General features: G+C 45.0%; 2 protein-coding genes across 4 annotated transcripts in view; both read left to right on the forward strand.

Annotated features, from left to right (window-relative positions):
* Positions 1-756, forward strand: part of clk2b (CDC-like kinase 2b) — a 28453-nt gene extending 27697 nt beyond the window's left edge. For all 3 annotated transcript variants that reach the window (XM_056270258.1, XM_056270259.1, XM_056270260.1), the window contains one exon: positions 104-756. In XM_056270258.1, coding sequence (XP_056126233.1) covers positions 104-277 — 174 coding nt within the window. In that variant the 3' untranslated portion in view covers positions 278-756. The remainder of the gene's footprint in view (positions 1-103) is intronic.
* Positions 757-4220: 3464 nt separating this feature from the next.
* LOC130103915 (complexin-4-like) lies at positions 4221-7576 on the forward strand. The gene is made up of 3 exons (XM_056270264.1): positions 4221-4655; positions 6731-6818; positions 7366-7576. The coding sequence occupies exons 1-3, from the start codon at positions 4276-4278 to the stop codon at positions 7555-7557; spliced, it is 660 nt and encodes a 219-aa protein (XP_056126239.1). The 5' UTR covers positions 4221-4275; the 3' UTR covers positions 7558-7576.
* The last annotated feature ends 3447 nt before the right edge of the window (positions 7577-11023 follow it).

The raw sequence follows: 11023 nt of genomic DNA on the forward strand, positions 1-11023 counted from the left end.
GTCACTCATTTTTAGATGTTTCCTCTCTCTCCCTCTCCCTCTCTCTCCCTTCCTCTCACTCTCTCTCTCTCTCTCTCTCTCTCTCTCTCTCTCTCTCTCTCAGAGGTACGTGTTGTTCGAGTCAGAGGAGCATCATCTCTTCTTTGATTTGTTGGAGGGTTTGATGGAGTTCGAGCCGGACCGGCGTCTCTCTCTCTCCGCTGCGCTGCGTCATCCTTTCTTCAGTCCCGTCCGAGACGCCGAACACTTCAGCGGCTCCCGTAACATCAGCCGGTGACCTCTGACCTCTCCTTTAACCCCTGCTAGTGTTTCACAGCGGGTCTGACTGTATGGAGGACGCCCGTTTCTGAGCCGGTGGAAACGCCCACAGGACTGATGGACAGGTTGGTCATCCAATCACGTATGCTTATGTCATGATGAAGAGACTGCTAATGATTGGGTGAGTTCTCCGCTCGCTGCTGATTGGAGGAGAGAAACAGCCAGTAGCATTAAACTGAAACCTTCACGAACGCCCTGATTGGTCGGCCTTCGTTTGACGGACAGCTTCGCTCTGCCACAAGGGGGCAGAACATCTTAAGGTTGTTTCGGATCATTTCAGGTGCCTAGGATATCAGATATTGCACATGTCGTGCTTCTCGGCAGACAAACACACTTTTTCAGTATTTATTTTACGACTTTTGTTGTTTTGTATTAAATGAATATCATTGTATATACAGTACGTGTTCTCTATAATAAAATGTGCTTCATATCATTTGACTGAGTTGAAAGTGTGTGTGTGTTTGTGTGTACTAGGAATCTTTTGTAAGGTTTCTATCCATACAGCAAATAAACTGAGTAGAGCCGTTGAGATCGCCACAGCGTCCGGCATGCAGTGTGTGTCCGCATGGGAGTGCAGTCTTGTGTACAGGCTACCTCTGAGGAACTGCTAAGACTAAGTTCACCAGGTTAGTGCCACCAAATCAATCTCCAGATGTTATTATTAGCCACTAGCAGGGTTTGAAACTAACACTCGCCAAATGCGGGTATAAATCAGCTGTGGCGAGGAACGCTGTCAAATCACGAGCTAAGTCGGTGTGTTACTCATTATGTTTACTCACTTTGCTGGAGAAGTTCGAGTAAGACACATCTGTGCAGATTCAGCGCAAATACTCGTGAGTCATCATGATATATTAAACACAGCGTAGAATCGGCTCATATCTGCTAACCTGAACACACTCGTCACTACGCCACATATAACAGCGCTTGTTCGTTTGCACTGAAGCAATAGCGGAGATTAAAAACATTTGGTTTACAGAAAAGACATTGTTATTTTCCAACATCCTCATTTATTCTGATGTTCTTTGTCCTGTATTGATCTGTGCTCCTAAAACACATGTTTGAGGAGGAAAGAGGAAGGATGAATGTATGAAATACAAACTTTATAATATACATAGGCATGTATATAAGCTGTGACGTAGTTAATCTGGTTCATCTCTTTTTGTTGTAGTTTTTTTTTTTTGGCTAGCAGAAGCTCTGAGTGGCCGGTAACTTTAACATGTCGCAGCCAAATTGGCCGATGAGTGAAAGTTAATTTCAAACCCTGAACTAGATCTTCTCCAGCTCAGCTGTGTGTTCGGATCTGCTTTATTTTGTGAATCATGAGTGAAATAATGAAACTTGTTGCTATTACTTCTGGACAGAGATTGTATAATCTGTATTGTAGTATAATCTGTGAAGTAAAACTGGCCTAAATGGCAAATACAGTAAATAAAAGCATTCTGTGATCGTCTCTTAATGTGTCAGTCAGGTGATCTCTGTCTTAGTCACCATGAAGTCAGTCACGAGGGCGGGGCTATAACCTGTCACTCACATGAGATCAGCCAATAGCAAACCACAACCAGCCAATCAGTTCCCCACAGACACAGTCAAGCCCCGCCCACATGTGTTCCTGTTCCAGAAGGGTTTCACTCGACACAATAGAGGAGAAAAGACCAGCGCAACTTCAGTTTCATGCCGACTTTGTGAATTTTATAGTAATTTAACAAGTTATAATTTTTCTGGTTCTCTGATATTGGTTAATGCATGAAGCTAAACAAATAAAATATTCAATCTTTTTTAAAAAGTCTTTTGTTTTTAAAATGAGTTATTTTTCTGATTTACTTCATTAGTAGTTCATCGAACCCTGTGTGAGACTGAAATGATTACACTGGTTGCGTGTGCGTTTAGTAACACGGATATGAAATGGTGTATTTTTAATCTTTTCAGGAGTGTTTGGAGGAGGTGGTGTGTGTCTGCAGAGCCGATCACAGAGGTGTGTGACGTCTATGATACCGTGTGTGTGATAAACACGAGGTGTTTGTTTGAGTGTGTGTGTGTGTGTTATATCGTGAGGTGTTCTGGTTCTCAAGAGGCTGATGAGAAATGACCTCAACGTCTGTGTTATATCTCGTCTGTGGTTCGCGTGTGGTCGCTGATCTCCTCAATCTTTTAAGCTGCTCACACACACACACACACACACACACACACGCTGTATTTGCTCTTCTCTACACACCCATCAGTGTCTCTGTTGTCTTTAATTGAGTGTGTCCTCACCTGTCAGCTCCTCAAGGCCTCTTCAGGGTCACTGATAACGCCTGGATGACCTTCCTCTCCTCCTCACATTCTTCTGTCCTCTCGTTATATTATTCCACTGACGAGTTTCTGTCGGCCTCGTTACTCTCAGACTGGATCCTGGAGCTCTGCTTTACATTATCCAGGAGTTTGTTAATGCCTTATGTTGTTAGTATGAACACAGCCACCAATGTAGTGGTCATGTGATGTTATGGTTATTCTTGAGCTGAATTAGAATGTCATCATGATACTTTTTCATATCCCAAAATTCCATAAAGCTGGAGTTTGAAATACTTTTATTGTGGTAATGACGTATAATTTTTCCTTTTAATATTAGGAAAAACACAAACTTTTATTTAATGTATTTATATAGCACAGTTTATTACAACCATAGTTGCCCAATGTGCTGTACAGAGATGATATGTAATATAATATGTAAATGTAATACCTAAATACAAAGACAACACAAAATACTATAAAACCACCGCTTAGGAATGTAAGTCTTGGAATCGTTGAAAGCGTCTGATTGGAAGACCTGGCGTGACGTATGACGGTTCACTAGGAATCTAGTTGGCACCAAACCATTGAAGGATTAAAAAACAAACAATAAAAGCTTATATTATATACGTAAACAAACCGGCCATCATTGGAGAGGACAGAAGCGGTGTGTCGCTCTCGGGTCCTGTCGGCATTCTGGACCGCCTGCCAACGCTAAGTACACTATTTTTATTGTATTTATAGCTAAAAAAATTAACTCTATTATTGAATTATTACTATTATATTTACTGGTAGAACAAACTAATATTATTTAATATTATTATTATTAGTATATTTTATTTACCGGTAGAACAAGCACTGTTATTTATCATTACATTATTTTATTTACAGGTAGAACAAATAAATATGAGTTTTTATTATGTAATATTTTATTAGTTAACAACTGCTTGTTCAGTATTAATGACATCATACGTGTTTTTTCTCTTTCAGTCACGAAAGGCTTTCGCTCTCTGAAACTGCAGCATCATTCTCAGGTAATGCCTAGACTACCTGTGTGTGTGTGTGTGTGTGTGTGTGTGTGTGTGTGTGTGTGTGTGTGTGTGTGTGTGTGTGTGTGTGTGTGTGTGTGTGTGTGTGTGTGTGTGTGTGTGTGTGTGTGTGTGTGTGTGTGTGTGTGTGTGTGTGTGTGTGTGTGTGTGTGTGTAATGAGCTTCCCCGCAGTAAGGTCGTTAGTGTAGTAATCTGGATCTGCACAGACGAGCGAGTGATCAGTCCAGCAGAAGAGGAATACAGAAGAGGAATCGTTGTTTGGGAGGAAAAACTTGTTTTATTGAGCGGCGGGTCACAGATGAGTGTTACTGGATAGAGACGAGGAACGTGTGTGTGAGTGAGAGACAGTTTTTCATGCGTCTCTGTTGATTACTTGACTGTGATTGGTCAGTGGTGTCATTCTGTGCTCATGTGTTTCTCTAACGACTCTAAACTGTGTAATTGATCATGTTCCCAGTGTTTCTTCCTGTGTTTCTGTGTCCAGCACTAATATCTAAACATTCACTGGAGAAGAAGCAAAATGTGATAATAAATCTTGTTCAGTGAGAATATCTGACAGTGTGGTCAGAAAAATGATTTAACTTCATTGGCAGAATCTTGTTCTCTCCATTGACCAATCACAGCACACCGCCACATTTAATGTGTGTGAACGTAATTAATGGTGTTCTAACTGTGTGTGTCCTTGTCCTTGCAGATTTGAGTCTGAGTCCCTCCGTCTGTCCCGTGTGTGAGCTGTTAAACCGTCTCGTCTACAACACACACACTGAACATGATCCATCCGCACACACACACACACACACACACACACACACAGATAGTGGCGATATAGATCTGATCATGGAGTCCGCAGTGAAGAAATCTCTGCTGGCTCCCATAAAGACACTCAAGTTCTGCGTGACCGGAGAGAAGCAGCCGTCCGGCTGGACCACGAGCGGCTCGAAGGGTCAGAGGTCAAAGGTCAGGGCCTGCGCAGACACACATCTGCTGCGACCCTATCAGGCCGACCTGGAGAGAGAGAGGTGAGAGGTCACATCTGCAGGTCACTCACATGACCATCTGATGTTTTCCAGCACTAATATCTAAACATTCTTAAATCAAGACACATTTACTGGAGAAGAAGCAAAATGACTGAACATATTAAGTCTTGTTTAATGAAAAATTATTAGAATGAGTTTGTGCTTAAAACAAGAATGGGGTCAGAAAAATTATCTTGTTTTCCCTTTGAATGAAGTTTATTTTCCTGACTCCACTGGCAGATATGTGTTCTTGATCTTGAGCACACACACACACACACCGGATCTGATGAAATCATGAGGATTTAAACTCCCCTCTGGTGAAAATCCAGCTCGTTTATATGTGTATGTGTTGTTGTTGATATGCTTTAAGACACACCATGTGTAAGTTCATAAGTCGACAGCATTGCTGAGTATATCCTGCTTAAAACTGCAGTGAACCAAAGACAGTCTCAAACACACGGTTTGAAATCGCTGGTGTTTCTGACGTCACAAACGACCTTGTAACCAATCAGATCAACGTGTGACCGTCAACCAGTGGATCTCTGAGCTGAGTGAGTGAGTGGAGGCGGGGCTCATTTGCATATTCATAGAACCGTGCATACTAAATGAGGCAATGGTGTCGTGTTACACAAGATATTTTAAAGGGGTCATATAATGCCATTTTTGTACAAGTTAATATGAATGTTTAAGGTCTAAATGAAAACTTTGTAATATACGTTTATTAAAAATTCTCATTAGTATTTTAAGAAAACACTTATTTTACCTGGTCAAAAACAGCTCTGTTTTCAGCACGCCGTTTCAGTGCATATGCCTTTAAATGATAATGAGCTTTGCTGACTCCGCCCCTCTGTTCTGCGGGCACGTGGAGTGTTGCCTTGACTACAGTTGAGGGGATATTTTGGAGTAAGAATGGCAGCGGGAGTCTCTGAGGACACATCTGTGCAACCGTATCAGTTTGAGCCGGAGTCGGACCCGGAACAAGATGACGGCCCGAAGAAGTTCGACAGTTAAGGCTCGAACAGGACGTTTCTGAATGGTTGGTTAACGTAATGTCACTTTGATCTATCTTTGTATGCACTGGCAGGGTAGAGTAGTGAGATACGAACGCTATGTTTACACTGATGTATACGTTAGTTCATTGACAGATTGATGTAACAGCTAATGGTCATGAAAAACTTTTTTCCGCGATTTGCAAAGATTAATAAAACGTTACACTCACTTCTTCTGGAGGTGCAGTGGGAACACGAATAGTTGCCACCGATTCTTTATTCAGGAGCAGCTTTTTAGCAAAACCAGCTTTATACTGATCCTCGTTTATAAAGCAGTCTGAGGAGAAATGATTCGCGCACACATGAGAGCAGTGACGTTGCTCGTGGGGAATATTCTCTTCGAAAACAAACTCAGCCACTGCATCTTCAGCGGTTCGGGTTTAGGAACATCAGAATGACTGTGTTCGTTATTACACCCAAGAACAGAACACCACAATCGCTTAGACGCCATTCTGCTCCAGCGGATCAACACTAGCGGACTGTGATGACAGCTCCCTCAGGGCGGGTCTGTGTTGAAACACTGCTGTCAATCAACAATCGTGGGAGGGGCTTCCGACCGTGTGACGTCACAGGCTCGAACGGCTCGATCTGAGGCAGGGGGAAACATAAGGAGATTAAAACAAAAACACTGGATGGATTTTTATCATTATATGATGGTTGTGTACAGGCACTGCCAACACACATTTCAGTACAATCAACTCGTAAAAGTGCATGTACCATTATATGACCCCTTTAAAGCACGACTGTTTTTCAAGGGAAAAAAAACTTTTAAATATGTCAGTTTGGTGATAAAAGATGAGTTTAAGTGATAAAATGATTGACTACAGGGGGACTTTAAATGTAAAATTGTCCGTCCACATGTGAAGACATCAGGTCAGATAATCTTTGTCTTAAGCAACTTGAAAACACCACATAGACATAAACAACATTAAAAGCTGGATTTTCAACACGGGGGACTTTAAGAGTTGAGGTCAAGACGGTCGAGTGTGTCGATGCTGTAACGGCTGCGTTCTCTCGCCCGATCTACAGGAAGCGCCGCGAGGCGATGAGCGCTCAGAGGAACGCCGAGAGAGCTGCGATGAGGCTCCATTTCAGGAGCAAATACCAGCTGACCAAGGTCAACACACACACACACACACACACGTGTACAGGGCTCTTTCACAACACGACGAGAACTGGTAACAACTATATCAGCGTTTATACCAGCGGCGATAATGTTCTGTTATTATAATGCAGTCGCTTTAAACTCGAGCTCTTAAGCAGGATGGATTCTGATTGGCTCTCAGTGTATAAGTTATGACATCACAAATGCTGATAAACACTGGAGGGAAACTCGGGAAGTTAAATGTGTCAGTTTTTTACTAAATGGATCTAATTATAATGACTTTAACGACTTAAATGTGTTTGAGTTAACATTAAGTTTATTCATAGTTTTTCACATGTGTGTAAATTTTGTTTAAAAGTTGTTCTGAATCTTTCAACATTCCTTCTGATGTTCACTGATGTTTATTTGCTGCTGTAACTAGTAGTAAAGAGGAAGAGATGATCGCTCTTGGGATTTAAGATCAAAATGAGAATCAATTAAAATCAAGAAATCTATATTTTACTGTGATGTTCACCAGTGTCCTGCGGCTCATTCGTCTGTTCTCTTCTACACTTCCCAGAATGCCGAGGACCGGGAGCGTGTGCGTGTGGCGGGGGGGAAAGTGTGTCTCCCCCGGGATCTGGCCAAGATGGTTCGCCCCGACACTGATGATGGAGACGACAGCTTCAGTGTGATCAGAGCCTTCCAACGCCTGCGCTCCAGCACACACACACACACACCGGCCCATGCAGAGCCGTGCAGAGTCATGTGACTCTCAGGAACACACACACACACACGCCCATGCAGAGCCGTGCAGAGTCATGTGACTCTCAGGAACACACACACACCGGCCCAAGCAGAGCCGTGCAGTCATGTGACTCTCAGGAACACACACACACACACGCCCATGCAGAGCCGTGCAGAGTCATGTGACTCTCAGGAACACACACACACCGGCCCATGCAGAGCCGTGCAGAGTCATGTGACTCAGGAACACACACACACCGGCCCATGCAGAGCCGTGCAGAGTCATGTGACTCTCAGGAACACACACACACACACGCCCATGCAGAGCCGTGCAGAGTCATGTGACTCTCAGGAACACACACACACCGGCCCATGCAGAGCCGTGCAGAGTCATGTGACTCTCAGGAACACACACACACACACGCCCATGCAGAGCCGTGCAGAGTCATGTGACTCTCAGGAACACACACACACCGGCCCATGCAGAGCCGTGCAGAGTCATGTGACTCTCAGGAACACACACACACCGGCCCATGCAGAGCCGTGCAGAGTCATGTGACTCTCAGGAACACACACACACACACGCCCATGCAGAGCCGTGCAGAGTCATGTGACTCTCAGGAACACACACACACCGGCCCATGCAGAGCCGTGCAGAGTCATGTGACTCAGGAACACACACACACCGGCCCATGCAGAGCCGTGCAGAGTCATGTGACTCTCAGGAACACACACACACCGGCCCATGCAGAGCCGTGCAGAGTCATGTGACTCTCAGGAACACACACACACCGGCCCATGCAGAGCCGTGCAGAGTCATGTGACTCTCAGGAACACACACACACCGGCCCATGCAGAGCCGTGCAGAGTCATGTGACTCAGGAACACACACACACCGGCCCATGCAGAGCCGTGCAGAGTCATGTGACTCTCAGGAACACACACACACACACGCCCATGCAGAGCCGTGCAGAGTCATGTGACTCTCAGGAACACACACACACCGGCCCATGCAGAGCCGTGCAGAGTCATGTGACTCTCAGGAACACACACACACACACGCCCATGCAGAGCCGTGCAGAGTCATGTGACTCTCAGGAACACACACACACCGGCCCATGCAGAGCCGTGCAGAGTCATGTGACTCTCAGGAACACACACACACCGGCCCATGCAGAGCCGTGCAGAGTCATGTGACTCTCAGGAACACACACACACCGGCCCATGCAGAGCCGTGCAGAGTCATGTGACTCTCAGGAACACACACACACCGGCCCATGCAGAGCCGTGCAGAGTCATGTGACTCTCAGGAACACACACACACCGGCCCATGCAGAGCCGTGCAGAGTCATGTGACTCTCAGGAACACACACACACACACACCAGAACACACACACCGGCCCAAGCAGAGCCGTGCAGAGTCATGTGACTCTCAGGAACACACACACACACACGCCCATGCAGAGCCGTGCAGAGTCATGTGACTCTCAGGAACACACACACACCGGCCCATGCAGAGCCGTGCAGAGTCATGTGACTCTCAGGAACACACACACACACACGCCCATGCAGAGCCGTGCAGAGTCATGTGACTCTCAGGAACACACACACACCGGCCCAAGCAGAGTCGTGCAGAGTCATGTGACTCTCAGGAACACACACACACACACACCAGAACACACACACCGGCCCAAGCAGAGCCGTGCAGAGTCATGTGACTCTCAGGAACACACACACACCGGCCCAAGCAGAGCCGTGCAGAGTCATGTGACTCTCAGGAACACACACACACACCGGCCCATGCAGAGCCGTCCAGAGTCATGTGACTCTCAGGAACACACACACGCCAGAACACACACACACACACACACACACCAGAACACACACACACACACCGGCCCAAGCAGAGCCGTGCAGAGTCATGTGACTCAGAAACACACACACACCGGCCCAAGCAGAGCCGTGCAGAGTCATGTGACTCTCAGGAACACACACACACCGGCCCAAGCAGAGCCGTGCAGAGTCATGTGACTCAGAAACACACACACACACACCGGCCCAAGCAGAGCCGTCCAGAGTCATGTGACTCTCAGGAACACACACACGCCAGAACACACACACACACACACACACACCAGAACACACACACACACACCGGCCCAAGCAGAGCCGTGCAGAGTCATGTGACTCTCAGAAACACACACACACACACACCGGCCCAAGCAGAGCCGTGCAGAGTTATGTGACTCTCAGGAACACACACACGCCAGAACACACACACACACACACACACACCAGAACACACACACACACACCGGCCCAAGCAGAGCCGTGCAGAGTCATGTGACTCTCAGGAACACACACACGCCAGAACACACACACACACACACACACACCAGAACACACACACACACACCGGCCCAAGCAGAGCCGTGCAGAGTTATGTGACTCTCAGGAACACACACACGCCAGAACACACACACACACACACACACACCAGAACACACACACACACACCGGCCCAAGCAGAGCCGTGCAGAGTTATGTGACTCTCAGGAACACACACACGCCAGAACACACACACACACACACACACACCAGAACACACACACACACACCGGCCCAAGCAGAGCCGTGCAGAGTTATGTGACTCTCAGGAACACACACACGCCAGAACACACACACACACACACACACACCAGAACACACACACACACACCGGCCCAAGCAGAGCCGTGCAGAGTCATGTGACTCTCAGAAACACACACACACACACACTATGTACCTTCTAAACTTAAAACAATTCTATCTTTTATAAACATTTAAAAATCTAGAATGATTTTCTTTTAAGTTTCAATATTCTATATTCTACTGAAGTAATGTATTGTTTGTGTAATTGATTGATTTGACTTTAATCTCATTTTAATAAATTTTTGTACATTATCTCATTGAATCTGTTATCAAATACTTTTTTGTTATATTTTATCTACATTTTTTTATACATTTATTTTTAATCTAATTTATTTATTGACATATTTTAATCGTAGTAATGTTTATTCTTTACAGATTTTCTCCAGACCCGTTTGATTTAAACCGTTAAAGTCAAAATCATGGCATACAAAAGTCAAAATTGTCCCTTAAGAGTTATGACAAAAAATGTACATTGACATACTTAAGTCATAATTTTGACTGTCCTATGAGATAAAAAGTCATAATTATGAGATTCAAAAGTTTAAATGATTACTTTGTCATAATTTTGACTTAGTATGTCACAATGACTAACTTTTTATGTCATAATTATGATTTCCAAAAGCACGATGTGCTTCCAAGCCACAGGTTTCCAGATGGTTGTGTTCGAGCGTCTCGTGTATTCTGCATCATAAACATCTGACGCCAGTAATATTGCATACGAGTAAACATGAAATAAAATATGCAGATGTCATGTGTGCTTTCAGGCTGGTGCTGTTCTCCTGCTTATGGAACGATATTAG

This window comes from Rhinichthys klamathensis, unplaced genomic scaffold (assembly GCF_029890125.1).
Source record: "Rhinichthys klamathensis goyatoka isolate OS25496 unplaced genomic scaffold, OSU_Roscu_1.1 h1tg000300l_1, whole genome shotgun sequence".
In the NCBI taxonomy this organism is placed as follows: Eukaryota; Metazoa; Chordata; class Actinopteri; order Cypriniformes; family Leuciscidae; genus Rhinichthys; species Rhinichthys klamathensis.

What these genes read in the sequence shown, in the direction of transcription:
- LOC130103915 (XM_056270264.1), top strand. Translation starts at nt 4,276, where the DNA reads ATGTGTGTGAACGTAATTAATGGTGTTCTAACTGTGTGTGTCCTTGTC. An exon ending in GCCGACCTGGAGAGAGAGAG is followed by an intron (nt 4,656 to 6,730) that starts GTGAGAGGTCAC and finishes CCCGATCTACAG; the next exon opens with GAAGCGCCGCGAGGCGATGA. An exon ending in GCAAATACCAGCTGACCAAG is followed by an intron (nt 6,819 to 7,365) that starts GTCAACACACAC and finishes TACACTTCCCAG; the next exon opens with AATGCCGAGGACCGGGAGCG.